The sequence below is a fragment of the Halichoeres trimaculatus genome, unplaced genomic scaffold (assembly GCF_033239565.1).
Source record: "Halichoeres trimaculatus isolate MK-OKI-2021-1 unplaced genomic scaffold, fHalTri1.1 fHalTri1_scaffold_10, whole genome shotgun sequence".
Classification (NCBI taxonomy): Eukaryota; Metazoa; Chordata; class Actinopteri; order Labriformes; family Labridae; genus Halichoeres; species Halichoeres trimaculatus.
In genome coordinates, this window is record NW_027437187.1 from 1,476,998 (window position 1) to 1,500,000 (window position 23,003).

Below are 23,003 nucleotides of genomic sequence, written 5' to 3' on the forward strand. Positions count from 1 at the left end.
ACTGCGTCTGTTTCTCTCTCTCTCCCTTTCTGTGTGTGTGTGTGTGTGTGTGTGTGTGTGTGTGTGTGTGTGTGCGTGTGTGTGTATCCCCCCCCATTCTCTCTCCCACTCTCTCTCCTCTATCTGTCTCTCTAACCCCAACACAGTCGAGACAGATGTCTGTCTAATATGAGTCTGGTTCTGTCCAAGGTTTCTGCCCGTTAAAGGGAAGTTTTTCTTTGCCATTGTAACTTGCTAAATGCTGCAAAGTCCTGTACTCATGGTGGATTAAGATAAGATAAGACTCCTTATCTTGTCTTGATGTTGGGTTTCTGCTAATAAAATTTTATTAACATTTACGGGTCTAGACCTGTAAATGTTTTTGTAAAGTGTCTTGAAATAACATTTGTTATGATTTGGCGCTATATAAATAAAGATTGATTGATTGATTGATCTCCTCTGTGGAGAGCACAGGAGATGAACCTCCCTCCTCATCCTCCGACGGCTCAGTTGAAGGACCACTGCCACTGAATAACCTCCAGACTGTTTCCAGGGCATTATGATCAATGTCAGCGTAGACACAGCACTGACCAGCTGCTTTGTGTGTCCAACGATGGCCCGAGTGTCACGGCAGAGGGCACACACCACATTAAACACAGCTCTCACCTCCTGTGCAGCAGCCTTCAACCCATACTTCTGAAAAACTTCATTTTTCCTTTACAGACACTCTGCTCTCCAAACTCCCCATGGTGACAGCAGGTAGCGCGCGCTGAATTCTCATTTAAAGAGGGCGGTTTGCTCCTGTTATCAGCTGAGCATGCAGTCTGAGTAGATCACCTGTAACACCTGCAAAGTTTTAGTTTACAGATGCAATTTAGCGCTCGTTATTTGGGGTCTTAGATTAGGGCCTTTTTCTCCTCTTTTAAACTGTGCTGTGAAATAAACATCAACATATAGGAATAGGAAATACTTTATTTATCCCTGAGGGGAAATTCAGGAGTTACAGCAGCATTTAAGAAAACAAAAGTAAGAAAGAGTATAGAAAGTGCAAAAAGGTCCACAAGAAAATAGATGACGACAGCCCGTCCACCACTCTCCAGCCCAGCCAGTCTCCACCTCCACAGGGCCCAGGACTGAGCCTCCCCAGCAGTCTGTTCAGTCTCTGTCTCCTGGATCCTGTCTGCTCACAGCAGGTGAAGCTCCTCCAATGTGGCACCGGCGTCCGATGTCAGCTCTGTCAGCCACGTCCGTGAACAGCACGATGCCACTCTGCCCTCCGGCAGCCCCTCTGCTGCTGGGCTAGTACAGCTAGCTCGTCCATCCCACCGGAGGTAGATCCCACGTTCTCAACAACGATGGATGGAAGGACAGGCCCACATCGTCACCTCCCAGCTCACACCCGAGAACCAGCACGTCGTCCTCACCTCCTCCTCCTCACCTCGAGGGAAATCATCAAGCCTTACACTAGTTAGCATTGACATGCTACAGGCTGCTAAAAGCTAATTTCACATGTAAACAATGCAGCCATGGTTACATGTAGGATCTCCAGACAAACACAGGAGAAAAGTAGTAAAAATATCACTGAAGACACAAAAAGTTTGGTGTCCATGACCAACAATGAACCATACAAAGTGATGATCCACTCCAAATACAAAGATGACGAAAAAGAGACGAAAAAAATTACAAGAAACGGACAAAGAAGAGAGAGCTGCTGCAAAAGGCAGCTGCTTGGGCAGCGCCTAGCAACAAAGATATATCATCTGCAGTATAACATAATACACTCAGAATCTCGAAAGGAGCAGAAAACATCATGGGGAAAAGGTGATCTGAGAACCAATTAGGCCACGCTGCCCTCATGTAGTTTATACATGACAGGAGGAGCGAAAACCATGGACAGAGAAACTTTGCGCAGAGGAAAAAAGACAAAATTTCAATGGGGGACAGAAGGATAAAGAGTGAGAAGACAAGGAGGAAAATACAAAGCACACGAGAAGCAGAGCAGACACAGGTTGGCTGACTCACCTGCCTGTTCACATAGCTGACATTCCTGCTCTCTCTCTCTCTCTCTCTCTCTCGCTCTCTCTCTCTCTCTCTCACTCACACACACACACACACACACACACACACACACACACACACACACACACACACACACACACACACACACACACACACACACACACACACACACACACACACAGAGCTCTGTGTCTCTCTCTGAGTTTCCTGGGCAGGTTGATTGTTGGTCTTCAGCAGCTGAAAAGCTGAGATTTGGACTCCTTAGAGACTCTCTCCTCTGATCTGTCCTGTCTCTGTTCGTTCATTTCTTTTGTAACTCCTCTCTTCTCTCTTGCAGGGGCAGAGCCAGACAGTTTTCATGGGGTTGACCAGTCTGAGATCATGGCTCACACAGGGGTGGCTGATTCAATCACTCACTCATAAAATGAATTTTCTGAGTTCAAAAAGTAGCTTTAATAAATAATGATACATTTTATTTTAAAGTGCCTTTCTTTGCACCAAAGGACACTTTACAAAATACATAGTAAAAACACAGCCAAATGAGGGTGTCAAATTAAAGGGAGTATGCAGTTTGAAACAGATGGATTTTGAGTTTTGATTTGAAGTGGGGAAGGTAGTCAATGTTTCTGAGGTCAAGGGGGAGAGAGTTCCAGAATTTGGGAGCAGGGTGGCTGAAAACCCTGTTCCCCATGGTGCTGAGTCGGGCAGAGGGCACAGAGAGATGGAGGGAGGAGGACGACCTGAGGGATCGAGAGGGGGTGGCAATGTGGAGGAGATTGGACAGGTAGGGGGGAGTGAGGTTGTGAATGGTCAACAGGTTTTCTGTGTCAACAGCATTTTTAGGGTCCTCGGCCAAAGGCAGAGGGCACCTTCTAGCAAGAGCTAGTATTTTATTTAGAGTTTATAAGTAAATAAACATGGAACTAGATCTGGATATCTCTCGATGTAAATGAATAAAAAATCAGTAAAAAATCGCCAATCACTTGACATGGACATGTTGTTTTATATGTTATTGACTGAAGTAGGCCATCTAGTGCCTCAAAAGGGCTAAAGCTGTGCTTTGTGTTTGAAACCAGAGGCCTATAGCATAAAGCGCGGTATCAGTATGATAGTGATCACACTTCTAAATCTCATAAAATAATAAATGCTATTGTGCAAATGACTTCTGTCTATTCCAATTATCATGTCATTCTCCCAGATGTAATCCTTCTGGAGTCAGAAGAACATGGGAGCAGATAAAAAACAAATACAAGAACATCATCACGTCTGATGCACAACGCGGGACGCCGTAATCTTCCTCAGCCGCTCCTCATCCCCGACAGAGTACATGTAGCTGCCCGTGGCAAAGAACCGCAGGGAGATGCACAATATCTGTAGGACAGTCAGTGCACCGCTCTTGCGGGTTGCACGGGCAATGTACGGCTCTAATATTTCACAGAGGTAGAGTAGTCCGGGCCGTCAGAACCTATACCTCTCATACAGCGAATCGTCGCTTTGATCGAGTGGATCTGATCGATATTTAAACACCCTTTCTCTTCGTAAAGCTCTTCTTACAACTTGTGCCTCTGTCCACTGGGTTTGGGAGAAAAGGGCAGGCCATTGTTTCGAAGAAGCCGATTGGCCAGTGGGAGGGGCTTTTTATAGGATCAGATTCAACCTCCAACTTATCCTGCTCCAGAGCAGGATAGCCGTTCAGAGTAGGTCACCATGGTGATCTACTCTGATAAAAAAGGAACCAGCTTCGTGCTATCGGTAATCAAGAGTTAACCCTGAAGTTATCTCGCTAAGACACTAATCCTGCTTCGTGATATAGGCCTCTGCCTTATTTATGCTAAGTCAGCCATGAGCTCTCAAACTTTTTGACTTTTAGAGTTTTCAGTGTTGTTTACAGAGAGTAACTGTGATCTGTGATTCCATATACATTAGCATTAAGCTAGTGCTATGTGTTCTATAAAGTTACTTTTGGTCCATTAGGAGATGTATAACATGTTTAAAGTATTGAACAGGAATCTAAAGTGAGACCATAACGTGCATTTCTTTGTGTTCAGCACTTATTCAGTAAAACTTTGAGTGAAAAACTTTAAATCATAGTTTTCTTGGAAAACTGTAACTGGGGCCAAAGAGCAATGTTAAGTCCAGCTGCTCAGGCATAATGTGAAGAATTGTCAAAGGAATTGTTAAGCATTAAGGCTAATAATGTTGATCCATAGCCAAATTCTGCATAGATAAAGACAAGAAGCACTTGAAACATTCTAAATAAAACTTACCTCAGACCTCTGAGACCACTCTCCTCCACGAAGGTGAATCACCAAATATATCGTCATATAACCGGAGGTGAGGGTGAACCTCAACAAGTACTACTTCTGATTGGCTCAAGCACATATTGACTGAAGGGAGTGTGGGTCTCTTTGTGTTGCTGTTGTGAGGATTGGAATATGTTATGAGAATGAATACTCACTGATGTTTGTTGGTGGGGGTGTAACAGTGCACCATTGTAGGACCCCATGTTCTCACACATGAGGCTGTTATTACCACCAACCATGAGCCTCCAGATAACATGCATTCCAATGAAGGAGAAGGAGAGAAAAACAAAATCATTCAAGTCATCCATCATAAACTTTACCTTCCTCCTCCTCCTCCTCCTCCTCCTCAATCACTAGATGCCCTCTCTCCTCCCTCCTTCTCCCCTTCCTCTCTCCTCCCTCAGTCATGAAGGGATGAAGGAATTTGAAGGGAGCTGGGAGGATTTGGATTGAGTGAATGATCTCATACTACCAGACTCTAGAGCTCACACTGTGGAATATTTATTTACGTCCACATAAAGACAGCACGAGGACACTACAGAGGACATAAATACTGTTTTCACTGTCTGACAGAGGGAAACCGTGAAAAACAAGGACCTTATACATTAAACAGCACCACAAAGTTACATACACACACACACACACACACACACACACACACACACACACACACACACACACACACACACACACACACACACACACACACACACACACCCTGGATCCAGTACGGGCTGGCACTGGGGTGATTAGGAGGGTTAGAGCAGGGTTTAGATTTTGAGGAGGAGAAAACACACAGACTGACCTGAACTTTCAGGCCGTTCACACACACACACACACACACACACACACACACACACACACACACACACACACACACACACACACACACACACACACAAACACAAACACACACAACCATAGTTGAATTTCAGCTCTTAGCAGCCCATAGCATGTTGCTGCTAACCGTTTCTAGATCCAATGTTCCCTACGGGCTGAGGAGAAGGAGATGAGGACGATATGCTGGCACTACTGTGACTGCCAAGAAGAGATGACAATAGCCACTGTTACATGAGGAGTTTTTCGTCTTTCCGAATGGCATCTTTCTAAATGACTTTTCTGAAAAAAACATAGCCATGGAAAGGAATATTCCAATCTCTGGTCTACATGCACCGCTATAATTAAACAGAATAGTCACAGAACAAAAAAACATAAACATCACCAGCAGTCCAGTGCTGACTGCTCGCCACCATTTTTTAAATTGAGGAACGTCTCTAGTTGCGTCTTACGTCATATCTGAGCATGCGTACTATCGGCACACACTGTACAGGGGGTCACTATTTTTCTAACTCTGCGGAGTTATAAGGACCCTCTGTCCAATCAGAGACACAGCTCAGCTCATGTGACTAATGGGTGTCCTGTAGCTGTCTGAAAGGAAACCCAAAGCTGGCATCATATCCAATGTGGCTGCTTCTGTGAATGGGCTTCATTTCACTGTTTCAGTAACAGATGGGTGACATCGCAGAGACTTCGTCCATGTTTTACACAATCCATGTTTACAACCCCAAATCTCAAAAAGGTGGGACGTTGCGTAAAATATAAATAAAAACTGAACATACTGATCTACAAATCTCATAAAATTATATTTTATTCGTTGTAGTAGATATTTGTGTCAGTTTAGATGAGCTGTGGTTTGGGCTGCATTTCATGACCATGGTGAAGACATTTCCTCAGTTTGATAAAAGTGAAAAAAAAAATGAAGGAATACAAATGAGTTAACTTTGTGAATTTCTAAACAAAATTCAGTGTTAACATTATAACATAGGGTATTCTTAAGTTTCAGTGTTTGAGTGGGAATTTAATGGCTGCTTATAACTAAAATAAAAGGTCAAGATGTTTTTTTTATAGAAATAGTGAAAAAAGTGATAGTAATGATAAACCTCCTACATTCAGTTCGTAAAAGCCTGCTTGTTTATCTTTTGTTTTAATTCACTGGTACTTCTTCCCTTATTATTGATAGTGGAAACTGCGCGCGCGCGTGTGTGTGTGTGTGTGTGTGTGTACAGTAACAGCAGTGTGTGTACTATTATCCCTCAGCTAAGCCCCACCCCCTGTGTGTCCTCTGTCACGTCGAAGGAGGAGGAGGACGGGTTACACCGGTACCTCTCATCCCACACCGGATTTACCGGACTCCACCTGCCGCGAGCGCTGCGGGCTGGTTGTTTTTTTTTTTTCTTTCTTTTTTTTGGACTCCGTGTCGTAAGCGAACAACAACAGCGCGCGCACTGACGCAGGACGGCACGAGAGGCGCACACACGAACGGAGCGAGCGGAGCTTTAACCCGAACATGATTTAACGACGGACAGGTGGACGGACAGAGCCTGCTTGATGTGTTTTATCACCGCTGCTGTTACCGGAGGACGGGGGAGGAGGCGCCGTGTGTAGATACGGTGGATGGTTTTATCCGCAGTGCCCGTAACGACGCACCAAGTACAGGGGAGCAGAATGTCGCGGCAGCAGCAGCAGCGGACGCCGTTAAAACTCACCGACAGCGTGGTGGAGGTCAAGAGCAAAGTGAGTGGGGGTGAACGGGGGTGTTTGTCCGGTAATGGAGGTGACAAAGAGCAGACACGGTCCGGTCGATGCTGCCGCTCCGGTAGGGCTCTGACGGCACCGACACGAGCTGCTGCGGTCTCCTCTGTGATGTCTGTTCCTCCATAATCACACAGATACGGAGGTTTTCACCGGATGTTCAGGAGGAACACCCGGGCAGGATGGAATGATCCTGTACCGGAGCTGTCAGGCGGCCTGTGTCCCCCCGCAGACAGCCTTAGACCCGGGTCTGTGCTCCGGTTGATTTCGCATGTATTTCGCTGTCTACCCTTCACAGTCACAGACCGCATCCTCTTCCTCATTCCCCGCTTTACCTTCTTATCCCATCAGTCTTAGGCTGTGACAGTGTCCCTGTGTCAGTGTCCCTCTGCCCGTGTGTGTCAGTGTGTTGTTCTGTGGTATTGTAGTTCTAGTTGTGTGGTGTTGGCACGCTGTGTGTTGATGATGTTGTGTTCAGTTGTTCGTGTTGTCATCAAGCTGGGTGTTGATGTTGTGTTTTGTTACATTGTTGTGTTGATGAGTGTTAGTGATTATAAGGCACACTGTGGGTTCTCTGATGTCAGTGTGTGTGTGTGTGTGTGTGTGTGTGTGTGTGTGTGTGTGTGTGTGTGTGTGTGTGTGTGTGTGTGTGTGTGTGTGTGTGTAGCTGGTGAGGTGGTAAAATCATGAAGTTGTTGGAGCATGACAAACCAATGAGCTTTGATTTCCTCATGTAATAAGATCAGGTTAAATGGCTGCAGATTTCTGTGTTTTTCAATCTGTTCTAAGTTTGTACCTGAGCCTTGAGGAGTCTCAGTCTCACTTATCAAAGCTCTCTGTCCGTAGACCTCCAGTCTGCTCTGACCTCAGTGGCTTTGAGATGTATTTTCTTGATGTCTGCTATTACAAACTACATGATACTTCTGGCCTTTTGGGTTTGAAGCAGGAAGTGTCAGAAAAGTTACCACATTCTGTGTTTGTTATAAATGTGCAGGCTAATGTGTTAGCAGAGAGGCTCAGGTTTTGTTCTCTTTGAATTTTTGAAAGCTATTTTAGGTAATAAAGCATACAGTTGGATGCACTATATCCTACTTGTAAATAGGCCTGGGCAATAAAAGGATAAAGATATATATCACCAAATAACTTTTCCTCGATAGAAGTATGATACATGGTTGATGGAATTGATACAATTCATTGGTTCATGTTTTGACAGACGTTTGATTAGCCAATCATATCTGGGAGGAGGCACTGCAAATATCATCATTTAGCACTTGCAGAGTGATTTATCAAACCTGAAACTGTTAGTGGGCGCTGTTTTTGCGTCTCTATTGAAGGATAAGTTCAGTTTATACAGCTTTTACATTGTTAATAGAATGAAGTAGAACAAAATACTCACCCAGAAGGCTTTCCTGATCCAAGCAGTGCTTCGGGAGATATTTAGATCCAAAATCGTGCAGCGGATGTCCGTATGATGGGATCCATCGGGGACATAGACAGCGCCGCTCCTAAAACTGCGTTAATCGTCCAAAAACTCGTGTTTTCACCAATATTCCATCATGGTCCGCTCCGAGATAGTTCTCTGCTGCAGTCTGTGTCACTTCGCATGCGCAGTGCGGCTCATTGTTTCAGGGGAAGATGGCAAGCTACATGCTAACTTTCTTCTTCCAGTTTTTTTGTAAAATGGACAAATAGCTATCTGATGAAGATGTTGTAGAGGAGAACTTTGAATATGATGGGTGTCATTGCAGTTTTGAGCCAAAGTTAACAGATAACAAGCTCAAAGAAAGGAGGAAGTGGAGTCAGCTCTCCAGAGAGTACTGCGCATGCACGGAGGGGCAAACGTAAACAAAGTCTTCGTCAGTTCAGAGGTCATTACAGCCACACAGCGCTGTCTGGAGTGACACAGACGGCAGCAGAGGACTAACCTGGAGCGGACCATGATGATTGGTGAAAAACATGAGTTTTTGGACGATTAATGAAGTTTTAGGAGCAGCTGTCTATGCCCCGATGGATCCCATTATACGGACGTCCGCTGCACGATTTTGGATCTAAATATCTCACAAAGCACTGCTTGGATCAGGAAAGCCTTCTGGGTGAGTAATTTGTTCTACTTCATTCTATAAACAATGTAAAAGCTGTATAAACTGAACTTATCCTTACAGCACACTGCCATGGCAGAGGGCGCGCCCCACTTTGGACACAGCTCTCACCTCCTGTGCAGCAGTATGTGACCCATATGTCTGCTCCTGTTATCAGCACGCAGTCTGAGTAGATCACCTGCAACACACTCACTAATAACAAAGTTCTATAGATGTTCCTGTTTTATTTACCTGATGTAGTTGTTTAATGTTCTTCAGTACATCTGTCATGACACTGTCACACAGGAAGTGACCAGTCTTTCCACCAATCAACGGACAGCAGTGTGTCTAGCTCCACCTTCTGGGATTGGATCAGTTTAGTCTGACACCTCAACAGTAGGGTACCAAAAAGTGGGTAGGTACAGGTTGGTAATTCAGGGACCTGTCCTGGGATAAGTCAACTGAAATGCCACAAAATGTGTGCTGTACCAAGACGAACTGAACTGAACCGCTTGGTGGAAACAGGCCAAAGCTCACAGTGTTCTGAGTAATGTTGATTTGTCTGAACAGAGTACACATAGGAAGGAAAAAGTGGTCAGCAACTGTACGGATACTTAACTAAAATGACGATCATTTATCACCAATATGTTTTCATTTCAGAGATTTGATTTCAACTGTTAAATGTTTCAAGCCTTTACAGTACTAATTTAGGATGAAGTGATACAGGCAACTTGTGATGGGAGGTAAACTTCAGGTCAATAACACTAATGATTTTATGATGAAAACTAAAAAGACTCCTTAGTGAAACCTTTACAGCAGTGTTTCTCAATCCTGGTCCTGGGGACCCCCTGCCCTGCATGTTTTAGATGTTACCCCACTCCAGCACACCTGATTCAAATGAATGGCTCATTATCAGGCTCGAGCACAGCTTGATGACGGGCTGATCATTTGAATCAGGTGTGTTGGATTCGGGTAACATCTAAAACATGCAGGGCAGGGGGTCCCCAGGACCGAAATTGAGAAACACTGCTTTACAATCTGACACATGAGGATGTTTACAGCTACAGGACCTCACACAGGTCAGCAGGATCCTGTGAAGAAGAAACAAACATTGAAATCTGTTTACGAGGTGTGACCTGCCTAACTACCTGTATGAAGAAAAGTCAAATCCAGCGTCAACTCATGGTCTCCCTGTGTCAATCCTGTCTGTGTAATGTGTTTGCACTGTGACTATCTGTCAGTGTAATCTGAACTTTTTCCTCAGTAAAGATGTTTCACTGATCAGAGCTGGTCCAGATGTAGGCTGAATGTGTCACTGACACACTCAGAGTGGAGTTATGATCACTATGTGACATGTCAGATTTATCACACACACACACACACACACACACACACACACACACACACACACACACACACACACACACACACACACATACACACACACACACGCGCGCACACACACACACACACCTAGACCTAGTGAGGCCAGTTTGCTAAAGCATAACTGGGCATTGACATTTAAGGGGCTGTGAGGAGTTTGTAAGTGATCTTGAAAAAGTCTCCCTTCTAGATATATGCCTGATCCTAATCCACACTTTAAAATGAGATTACCAGCACTAATATATGTTGTTCCTAAATGCTACTTCTTAGCTTCCCAATTGGGTTGACCAAAATGATTTACAGCACATCTAAGTCTCTGTGACAACACCACAGCAGTTAATGAAGTTTAGTAAAGAGAAGAGAGATCTGAGTTTATTTCTGCTGAAAATTATTTCTGTGATTGATTTTGTAGTGATGGTGGACACTGGAGCCTAACTGTCAGACAGAAAAAGGACAGAAGAGAAGAAGAAAGATAAATAGGAGAGTTAGTTCACAAGCTATAGGCTAAAACACAGAAAAATGGCTAAAACACAAGCTAAAGGCTAAAAAATGAGCTTAAGGCTAAAACACAAGCTAAAGGCTAAAACATGAGCTAAAGGCTTAAACACAGGTTAATCTGTTGGTGCTAATGTTGATTCCAACCCACAGTCAGCAGTTTTTCTGCAGTGGTCTGTTCAAACTTGAGAGTCTATCAATAAAATGAAGAGTGAGGTTTCGTTACCTCTGCTTGGTGAGGTTGGAGCTGGTAGATGAGCACTGGTAGAACATACTCAGGCTTTACACTGTGGTGAGACAGACATGAAAACCAGAACTGCAGAAAACTGACTGTCAGGTTACAAACCTTGGACTTATTTAAAGAGAGGGAATTATAAGGCTTTACCGTGTCCCCCTGGTACCTTCCGAGTTAATATCACATTTTACAGCTTAAATGTCCGCATTTTCCTCACACCTGTGTTTCAAAAAAACTCCTGCAAACCCTTTCAGCCCGATCACTTTGTTTTAGCTGCTGTCTCCTTAAGACTACTAACCAATAACAACTTTATCTTCAGAAAAAAGGCAGCTGTCACCTAAAACGGTTTTGCGTATTGATTTACTACCCTTCACACAACCCTCCACCAGACAGATTCTAGTGGACACTCAGGGAACTGCAGGTTTTGTCATTTCTGCTGGGTGTCACTTTTAAACCTCGCAGGTTGGTGCTCAGTTAAACACACTAACACATTTTTTTTTTCAATTCAAGCGCGGTAAAAACAATATATTTCAGCCATTGGTGGTTCCTTCACAAACATCGCCTTCACATCTGTCTTGTAAATTCTGACACTTTGTTCAGGTGGAAATCTTGTTATTGCCCAAAGCCCCTGACAAAATGTTTTAGCTGTTGAACCAGTCTTTCTAGAATAGTCAGCTGTTTGGCTTCTCTAAACAAGAATGATTCGTGGGAGATAAGACCTGCTGTGTCTTCAGACTTTAATATGCATATATAGTATGTACAGTGGGTGCAGAAAGTATTCAGTCCCCCTTAAATTTTTCACTCTCTGTCAGATTACAGCCACCTGATAAAGTCATTCAAGTTAGTTTTTCTTCAATACTGTGCACACAGCACCCCATATTGACACAAAACACTCAATTTTAGACATTTTTACAGATTTATTAAAAAAGCAAAACGGAAATATCACATGACCACAAGCATTCAAAACTAACTTAAATGACTTTGTCAATGGGGTCTGAACACTTTCCGTAGCCACGGTATCATAATCTGATTCAGTCACCCTTACCTTGGTTAAGGTGGGTGGTGCATCATTGTCCCAGCACACAGTGTTTTGTAGATGACACCTGTGGAAGTATTAGGTGTGTGTTTAATGTTTAAAGAAACGAGGTCCAGTCTGAGGTTTTGTAAAACTGTGTCAGAACAACAGTGAGAGATAGAAGCATTTGTAGCAGTCCTGTGATTAAAGAGAAGGACATGGCCTCCTTAGAGAGCCAGTCATGTTGCTTTGTGACTTTCTCATGTTGGCTGTGTTTGTCACTTTTCAGCAGCAGCAGTGATTCATTTTCAGAGCACGGCTGATTGTTGGACTGCTAATTAGTTTTCTTGTAAGGTTACGCAATCTGAAAGAAACACGTTTCTGCTCTTTCACTGTAGTGTTAATAATGGCTCCATTTACCTCGGCAGAGTGAGGCAGTGTGAGTTTAATCCATTTACATAATTACATAAACCTGCTTTCCTCACAGTAATCTGTGAAACCATGTTCAGAGTTTAATTACCTGTGTTTATCTCCACACCCACACTGGCATGTTTCCTGTTTCAGGCACACCTGAGACAAACATTATCAGCATGTATCTTCACACACAGCACGGTGTTCAGCCACAGAGGCATGTTGGCATGGAGCTGAGGAGAGAGTTCAGTGTTTCAGAGTTAACCTCTGCATGTTCACGTCATACCTCAGAGATCAGGAAACGTGTTGATTGTTGTCTGCGGCCGGGCTCACAGACGCACCTGTCCTGCAGCTCAGCAGAAATATAGAGATGTTATCAGGTGAAGGACCAATCAGCTCACAGCCTGCTCTGATGACAGATTAGACAATAGATTACATTTACATAGATTTCAGAGACAAAAGCTCCTGACCTAAACTGTCCCTGTGAGCATGAAGGGTGCAAGATGACCTTCTTTTGATGGATTTCAAGTTTTTCTGAAGATATGTTTATATCTTTTTCCTTTTTTTTTTTTTTTTTTTTACAAACAACAAAAACACTGAAAGCTCAGCACATGAAAGAAGATACAACCCACAGGGCTTTTCCTTATAAGTCCATTTCTTTAAAATGGGTCAGAGTCCATAAATAGTCCAGTACAATACCTGCGAATGTTTGAGAAACAGAGATATTGTGTCCATGTGTGCAAAAAGTGGCTTTTTGTTGTGTGAAGCAGACAAGTCAGGCATTCAAGAGGAAAACAATCCATGATAAGAATTGATACCAGTTTGCTTTAGAGGGTGGCTTTTCACCTGTCCTTGACAAAAAGATCTTCTTTCTTACAGCACATAGGTATGAATATTATACAGTCTGCTATAGCAGGTACCAACTATACCGTCTTGACATGGGCGACCCGGAAGTTAAGATAGGATTTAAACTCAGAAATACCAAGATTTTTTTTCATATCATGTAGAATATCAACCCAGCTTTAATTAATTTAAGGGCAAACCCAAACACAGTGTGTATGAGAGAATTTACATTGTAGACTCAGGGCTCTAATTTCATAGACCAGGCGCAAGCGGAGGCGCACCTGCCCTGTGCCGGCCTTGCCGTGCGTACAGGGCGTAACCGGCGCAAGTTTCCTGCAGTGCCAAAAGAGGCGCAGTCAAGGCGCAGAGGAGCGCAGAGGAGCGCAGTTCACATCTTCCTCCGCGCAAATGGCAGAGAGGGAGGAGAAAAGCTGTGAGTGGGTTTAACACAGCCGAGCACTGTTTTCACCAATCAAATAAGCGCCTCTCCTTGCCTTTAAATGCCCCACGGCTGAGGCGCAGCGTCTGATTGGTCTGAGTGATCCCCAGCACCGTCAGGTTAACTTTCCATTATGACCAACGGCTTTAATCTGACATCAGATGTGGCGGGACAGTTAATATAAATATAAATGTATATGCTGGTTCAGACGGTTACATTAAATTGTGATTGCTGTGATTGTTTATTGCATTAAAATGTGCCTGACACTCTGGAAACTTGCCTCTGAGGCTTTGTTGACATGTGCGCACATGTGCGCCTGTCACCAAATTACAGCTGTGGAGGGTGCGCTCCGCTTTGCACCGAGGATAGACTAGGTGGCGAGCTTTCAGCGTACTTTTTTGGCAGGAAATTGTCACTGTACCAACATGAATATGCCGACACCTCCCCCTGGTGCACCGTCAATTCCCCCTGGTGTGTAGTCACACCCATCTCTGCACAGACGGTCTACCAAATTGTCAAATTGCACAAAATTAGCACTGCGCAGTCAAACCCAGTCCATCTTGCCATGTCAAAACATCAGTCTGGTTTTGCACTTCATAGAAACGAGTCTTAAAAATAAGTTTCTTTAGTTGGACACTGATGCAGTAGCTCTTTAATGGGTGACATAGTGGCATTCGTTTTGAGGAACCTTCTCCTGGAAATGAAATCTCTAATTTGGAGGTTGAACCAGCTGTTAAGTAGTTTCAGCACTTTGTTTGATAGTAGTATAGGGATTATCTGTTAGGAGCACAATAACCTGGGCAAGACATTCGTTTTGATAAAGGGAATTCTGCCTGAAAGAACTGAGGCCTAATATCACTAAGCAGGATTAGTGTCTTAGCAAGATAACTTCAGGGTTAACTCTCCATTACCGATAGCACGAAGCGGGTTCCTTTTTTATCAGAGTAGATCACCATGGTGACCTACTCCAAACGACTTTCCTGCTCTGGAGCAGGATAATTTGGAGGTTGAATCTAATCCTATAAAAAGCCCCTCCCACTGGCCAATCGGCTTCTTCGAAACAATGGCCTGCCCTTTTCTCCCAAACCCAGTGGACAGAGGCACAAGTTGTAAGAAGAACTTTACGAAGAGAAAGGGTGTTCAGCAATCGCCACTGCTTCAAACAGACTTATCAGACGTGATTATGTATTTGTTTTTTATCTGTTTTTTCATCTCCATGTTCTTCTGACTCCAGAAGGATTACATCTGGGAGAATGACATGGTGATTGGAAAACACCAAGTCATTTGCACAGTAGCATTTATTATTTTATGAGATTTAGAAGTGTGATCACTATCATACTGAGCCACTGATGAGTAACATTTACACAGTCCGCTATGTGTTGCCATGCATTTTGCCTGCGGTTGGCCGCTGCTACCGTGTTCCCCCTTACCGAGTTATTGCTTCTCTCCTCCTTGTATTGCTGCATTATCAGCCGCTGCTCTTCAGCGGTGACGTACGGAGCTTTCTTAGTCGCTCATGATTGTGATTGGTCAGCTGCCTCTGAGCCCTCCTTTTTTATGTGCGCGTTCATGGCTCTTGATGAGACAATCCTGGGTTGAGTTACTGTCTTGATAACTTGGGTCGTGCTATCAATTATCCTGATTGCCATTGTTACGGTTACTCAATCCTGGATAGATGTGAGTTACCGTGGATAAGTTGACTGCGCTTCGTGATATAGGCCTCTGAGCTCCACCCTTAAAGTCTAACCCTAACCCTGTCTAGGAAGGGGTAAAATTTGCTCTAAACATCTGATGAAACACTGGGGTAACCTTTATTCCCCTCGGCATACAAATCCTGACAGTGACCACCAGAATGGGAATCAAATTAAAGTGGTAGCATTGGCTCTGAGAGTTCCCAGTGGCATTGCCAGAGATTTTGAGAAATTTGCCAAAGCCATAAATAATTTCAGTAAGTCGTCAGACAAAGGGTGTAGGCTCTGTGATAAAAACAAAACAAAACAAAACAAAACAAAACAAAAAAAAACAAAACAAACAAAAAAAAAAAAATAAGTATAGAACAGTATAGAGTGAGATCCTGTTTGTGTTTCCCCCTCTTCATAGGTGGCATTAAAACAAGATACCTATAGCTGCATGACCTACATATTAGCATGACGCCATAGTAGTATGACAGTGTACCCTGCCAATAAATTCAACAAAGAAGAAAAAGAGCAGTGAACAAAGAGCAACGATGGAAGTCATCCAGCAATTCGTCTTCTTTGTGATTGACATTTGGCTCTTTGATACAAAGAACAATCAACAACCTTAAAAATCTCCAGAGTCTTATCCGAGGGAGCACAGGTGCATTTTCATCACACCAACAGGCTGTCAGTGAAAACTGTGTCCTGTGTGAGATGATTTTCAGCTGTTCTTATCGTAAATGTAAAAGAAAGGCAACAACATGCCTTGGCTCAGGTTACCTTTACTGAATTAATGCAAATGCTGCTCCTTCACATTTCCCTGCTGAGCCTGCTGTCAGAGACGACATGAGCTGTGACCTGTCCTCTTCAAAGTGTTCCATCTGCACAGACTCACAGCGTCTACTACACTTTGGATAAAGTTATTGAAGAAAAAGGCAGAAAAATCAAAAACTATGAAAATTGCTGTCCGTCCATGTGACCTGTTTCATAAGCAGACCAGACAATGTGCTCATGCAGAGTGTCAGTGCAGATGTTTCAAAGTGTCCGTCATAGACAGGCCTAGTGATGTGTGCAATATGAGAATATACAGAGCACTCTGTAAACACACCATTTCTTTCTCAGAGTGGAAAAATTCATCTGTGCTTTCACACCAACCAGTCATCAGCTGGAGCTGAGGCAAGCTTCTCAGTTGCGTGTCTGTTTCAACATGTGACTTCTGATACAGTTCTGCAGTGTATGATCTGCTAATGTGTGAACTGAGGGTTTGTGTTTCCCTGAGCTCAGGCTCACAGGTCTGCTGTTACTGTCTCCAGTCTGACACGGCAGACATGTGAGAAGTCCTTTCTTCAGACCAGCTTTTTGAAAACGGCCTGCAGAGCGGAATGTTTCTGTAATGCTGCCGACACCGTTGCCGCGTAAACAGTTATCCAGCGTTTTCAGTGGAAATGCTAATGCCATGCTCCACTTCGCACAAGTGTGTACAACAGTCCAACAGTAGCATTGTTACAATCATCTTGGTCTATCATGTCGTGCTTGTGCTGCTGAATCTGCTGACTGTCTTTAACTAAATGAGCATCTGTTGCTCCACCCCTGCTCTTAGCATTCACCAATACACCAGATGATCGGACCAGCTCTAATTCAGTGGAGATCTACCACAAGCCGCTGATATGTTCACACACTGTGATTGGTTGACAATTATCAGCCTTTCGGCTGATAGCAGGTGGGGGTATGACTTCCATCTCCTGCATGAACTCATGTAGACTTCATTGAGTTTAGTATACTTGATATCTACTTGCTAAGTTTACATCTAAATTGAGACCAGGCAGCTGAAATGACTGAATCAAAACTGCTTTAGCAACCATGGGTCCCATGGGTAGCGCAGTGGGTATGAAACCCTGCTGTACATTGAGATGCAGTTCTGTCAGGAGCATTGACTGTCTGTGCTTAAATTACTGTCCTAGTAGTGATAATTAGAAGTTAACTTAAAAAAAACATAAAAAAATAAAAACCCTGACTTATTTAATCCCTTATACATTTCATTTTAAAATTAGCCAACATCACATAGTCAAGTCATACATTTAATTTATTAATAAAAGATCATTAAACACTCTAAGTAAACTTAGGTACAAGGTCCGTGCCATGGAGCACAGACAGCTGGTCTGTGTCATAAGGAGCACAGAGAACAGATCAACATCTTAATGCACAGCAGAGTCTCATATCCACTGTGTTCCCTCCTCACTTATGGTTCCTAAAGTAATGATATTAGAGCTGACAGTTGAAAGACTTTGGATAACTCACCAAGAGACCCCCAAAATGGGTTTTCTTCCAGGGTTTTTCTTTCTACACAGTTTCCAGAACCTTCTCTGTACTGCTTTACTGAGCATGTACTCTGTAAAGCCTCTGCGTTCACTCTGGAACATCAGTCCAGTTTAAAGTGAGTCCATACTTATGGTGGTAATTGAAAACTGGTTCCACCTGAGAATTGATAAAAAATGTTCAATCCATTGACATTGATAGCCTTTATGCTTAATGATTCCCTTATTGATTCTTTACACTATGCCAGAGCTGCTGGACCTCAAGCCGACCTGCACCAGCTATCTTAACTTAGCAGATGAAAACAGTTTCCTAAGAAAACAGTTTCCCTCTGATTTTGGATTGTCGGTTTGAAGTTTGAAGAACTGAACTCACAAAGAATTGAACATTACTCACTCACAGGAGATTCCTGTTCATACAGACCTCTCTGTGATGATACATTTAACATGGCATACATCTCCTTATTTACCAAAAAACATTTGAACAAAATAGTGCTAGCTTGATGCAAACATATAAGGGAAATTGCATTGATATGCTAGCTGTTAGTATACATGGGTATAACTTGGGGTTCAGAATAGAATTTCAACTTTCATCACAGATACATATCACAGTTACTCTTTGTAAACTATACCGTAACTCCACATGTCAAAATACAAGCAGGCAAATGAAAGAAAAGTTACATGCAGGCTCATGGCTGGCTTCATAAGTACACCAAGGTTCCAAACAACTTAAACAACTGCTACAACCACTTAGAGACACTAGCCTACCTTAGTCAATGATATATAACAATACAGTACATCAGCATCATCTGATGTGCAATTCTTACTTTTTACTTTTGTCCAGGGATATCCAGATCCAGCGACCAATTTCATATTTATTCACTTATAAACTCAATGAAATGTTGTTGACACAGAAAACCTGTGAAGCTACTTTTTGTTCAGAGAAAAATCACAGGAGAAAATGATAAGGGAATCAATAAAGAATCTGATCAATAAGCAGAATTACACTTTTAGGAGTTAAGGAAGCAGAGCTATCACCTGTTAGAGCGTACATACTGTTTCGTAGTATCTGTGGTCGGGTCAGATTTTTTGCTCAGAAGAGCAAGAATCTGAAGCTACAGCGTCTTAAAGAAAAGGGACAGGAGAAAGCTAAACAGTAGAATCTTTTTATTTTAGAGCTTTGAGTATTTAAAGCTTATAATAAATCTAAAGTCTGATAAATGACCCTTCAGCTGGTGAAGGACATCAACACATCACATATCAAAACACACACCTCCTTAAAGACTGTCTGCAGCTAATTAAAAACACTGGAGATCTGAGCCTGTGATGTATCTGACTCAGGTTGTTTTCACTCGTACACGTCCCTGAATGAAGCTCACACCTCCACCTGTCATCTTCTGAGCGTGCTGCAGCAGGCCAGTCGGGGTAAAAACAGTTGAATCAGAGCAGTACGGTTTGTGTTTGATGGTTTGTATCCTGCAACACGAACAGGCTGAGCTCTCTGTTATGACTTTCTGATGGTTTCTCTGTGTTTGGGATGGAAAACACTCTTTACAAATTCCTGTTCTCAGCTGGAATGTCAGGTTTGGCTTGAAGTGAAATTCCTGAAATATTCCATCAGTTTGTGTTTCAGTCCAGCGCACACACCTCTCCTCTCAGTCACACATACTTTACTTAGTTCTTCATATGAAGAATTATTGAAGGGAATATTTAAAATAATTCCATTTATCCAGCTCCAAATCAATCTGAGCTCCTCCAGAGCATTCTCACTGTAAGATCCTCTTCTTTTGTTTGACTGTTTGAGTTCAGTTACTATGAGTGTTTGAAACCGATCACTCTGGGAGAGCAGTCTTATGTGTTTAAGCATCTGTCCATATTGTTTCTGACTTACAGACTGTGAGGGGTTAGAGAGCGGGACTCTGGGCTTCATCAATGGACACAGTATGAAGCATGGAGATTCTCTCAGTGACAACACCCTAAAGTCTCTGAAGGGGGGGTCCAGCTGCGGACCTCCACCCTCAGCCGACTCTCTTGGAGGCACCACTCTAAGACCCCCTCTACAGTGAAAAGGAAGTGATGTCAGGATGTTGTGTTAAAGAGAAACAAAACAAAAATAATGGAATCTTATTGAGTTTACTACGAATTTAATATTAATAAATATGAAATTAGTCACTGGATCTGGATTCCCCCTGGACATAATCAAATATAAATAGGTAAAAATCACACATCAACTGATGTAAATGTATTGTTTTGTCAATGACTGAAATAGAGCACAGTGTCTCAAAGTGTTTATAGCACATATGAGCCTGCAGTAACTTTTCTTTTCTCTTCCTATTGAAAACATTTACCTGTTTGTATTTTAACATTTAGGGCTCTAATTTTGTGGTGCAGCGCAGGGGGCGCAAGCCTGGCGCACCCTGTGCAGTGCTAATTTTGTGCGGCGCACTGCCGTGCGCTGCCAGTTTGACAATTTGGTAGACCGTCTGCACAGAGAAGCGTGTGACGGCGCACCAGGGGGAGGTGTCAGCAGATTCATGTTGGCGCAGTGACAATTTTGTGCCAAAAACAGTGCAGAAAGTGCACTGAAAGCTCGCCAGCTCCAACCTGGTCTATCCTCGGCGCAAAGCGGAGCGCACCCTCCACAGCTGTAATTTGGTGACAGGCGCACATGTGCGCACATGTCAACAAAGCCTCAGAGGCAGGTTTCCAGAGTGTCAGGCACATTTTGATGCAGTAAACAATCACAGCAATCACTATTTAATGTAACCGTCTGAACCAGCATATACATTTATATCTATATTAACTGTCCCGTCACATCTGATGTCAGATTAAAGCCGTTTGTCATAATGGAAAGTTAACCTGACGGCAGCTGGAAGTTTGATGCACATCTTACAATTAAACAATAAACAGACTTAACATCTGATACTGAGTATATATCTGGTTCTCTCATTTCATTTAATTCAAAGAAAAGAGGGAGGGAAAAGACGAAGAAAAAAGAGACAAAATAAATGTATGTCACCCAGGATTTACCTGTGATTTCCCACATTTCTCTGTTTTAGTCTTTATTTTTAACGTGATCTAAAAAGATGGAGTACATTATTGTAAGGAGGATGAGGTGGAGACACCAGGAGAGTATACAGTATATCACCAAAGGTTCTGCTATTTGGTGATGACAAACCAGGAGTGCAGGTGGATCAAAAGTATTCTGAATGGATAAGCCAGCTGTGTAACTGTCTCTTCATTTTGTACTCCTAGTAATGGCAAAGGAACAGATTACATCTGTCCCGGGAGCTGGCCCACATGGTGACGCGCTTCGAGTCCCCAGATGCGCCCCACTGTCTATTCTCCTGCTGCAGGGACAGCAGCTCTGACCGTCTCCACTACCGGGTCTTTCCAGCACACTGTTTCCGCGGTGCTGTGGATCACTCAGACCAATCAGACGCTGGGCCTCGGCCGCAGCGCATTTAAAGGCGAGGAGAGGCGCTCATTTGATTGGTGAAAACAGCGCTCGGCTGTGTTAAACCCACTCATGGCTTTTCTCCTCCCTCTGCCATTCGTGCGGAGGGAGGCGTGGACGCACACCTCTGCGCTCCTCTGTACCTTGACTGCGCCTCTCTTGGCACTGCAGGAAACTTGCTAAGTGCGCCGGTCACGCCCTGTCCGCGAGGCGAAGGCCTGCGCAGGGCAGGTGCGCCTGTGCTTGCGCCTGGTCTATGAAATTGGAGCCTATAGAGTTTTCAGTATTATTCACAGAGAGTAACTGTGATCTGTTTCTGTGATGAAAGTTGAAATTCTGGTTGAAAACCAAATTATACCAATGTATGCTAATCGCTAGCATATCAATGCAACTTCCCTTATATGTTAGCATCATGATAACACTAAGTTTTTTGTATGGTTTTTGGTCCATTAGGAGATGTATAACATGGTGAATGTATTGAAAAGTAATCTGGTGTGAGAGAGTGATGTTCAGTTCTTTGTGTGTTTAGTTCTTCAGTCAAACTTCAAGCTGAAAATCCTGAATCAGAGTTTTCTTTGGAAACTGCTATCTGCTAAGATAAGGTCAGGCCGCTCCAGTGTTATGTAAATAATTGGCCATGAAATCATCAAGCATTAAGGCCTGTTCTCCATACCCATCCCTACATTTACCTCAGTATTCATAAAACTAGACCTCAGTGTATCTGTTCACTGGTGTAGATCATCAGTCTAATATTGAAACTACTGAGGAAATGAAAACACTGGAGATTGTTACATCAAACAGAGGTGACACTAATTCATGTTGTTATCAATATATATATATATATATATATATATATATATATATATATATATTTTTTTTTTTTTTTTTTTTTCAATGTAACACCATTGAGAAATCAAGTTAACCAGGGAAGTTAAAATGCAGAAAAACAGGAAGTATCCAGTCCACCCAATGTAACTTTGAAATTTGTGACTTCGTATCCTGATGTCACTTCCTTCTGATGGTGGAGGAGTGGAGCCCCCAATAGAGTCAGCTGAGAGTGGAGGTCTGCAGCTGGACTGTCTTGGGGCTCTGAAGAGGTGTTATCTCCCCGCTCAATCTGAAATCGCTACTCTCATTAAAAATTCTAAGCCCTCTACCTGCCAGCTCGATCCCCTCCCTACTACCCTAGTGAAATCCTCCCTCTCCTCTCCTCCATTATTCACTCCTCACTCTCTACCGGTATTGTTCCCTCCTCTTTCAAATCTGCAGCCGTTACCCCCAGTCCTAAGAAACCTGGTTCAGATCCCCATGACTTCAATAACCTCCGCCCTATATCCCACTTACCATTCATCTCCTAAATTCTTGAGAAAATAGTTGCCAGCCAACTCCACTCCCACCTTACCCACAATAACCTCTATGAGCCTTTCCAGTCCGGTTTTCGCCCCCGTCACAGCACTGAAACAGCCCTCCTTAAAATCACTAATGACCTCCTCATGGCAGCTGATTCTGGTTCACTCTCCATCCTCATCCTTCTTGACCTGAGTGCGGCCTTTGACACCATCTCACATCCCATCCTTCTCAGTCGTCTCTCCTCCATTGGCATCACTCACACCCCCCTCAGTTGGTTTCAGTCCTATCTCAAAGGCCGCACTCAGTTCATCCAGTTACAGTCCTTCCGGTCTGATCCCTCCCCAGTTACCTCAGGTGTGCCCCAGGGCTCTGTCTTGGGGCCCCTCCTCCTCATCACGTACCTCCTCCCCCTCTGC

The 23,003-nt window shown here is 43.4% G+C and overlaps 1 protein-coding gene across 1 annotated transcript in view; it reads left to right on the forward strand.

Annotated features, from left to right (window-relative positions):
* Window positions 1–6,427: 6,427 nt before the first annotated feature.
* The window catches only part of pard6a (par-6 family cell polarity regulator alpha), a 47,045-nt gene continuing 30,469 nt past the window's right edge, over window positions 6,428–23,003 (forward strand). Inside the window, exon 1 of the mRNA XM_074678191.1 lies at window positions 6,428–6,875. Coding sequence (XP_074534292.1) covers window positions 6,756–6,875 — 120 coding nt within the window. The 5' untranslated portion in view covers window positions 6,428–6,755. The remainder of the gene's footprint in view (window positions 6,876–23,003) is intronic.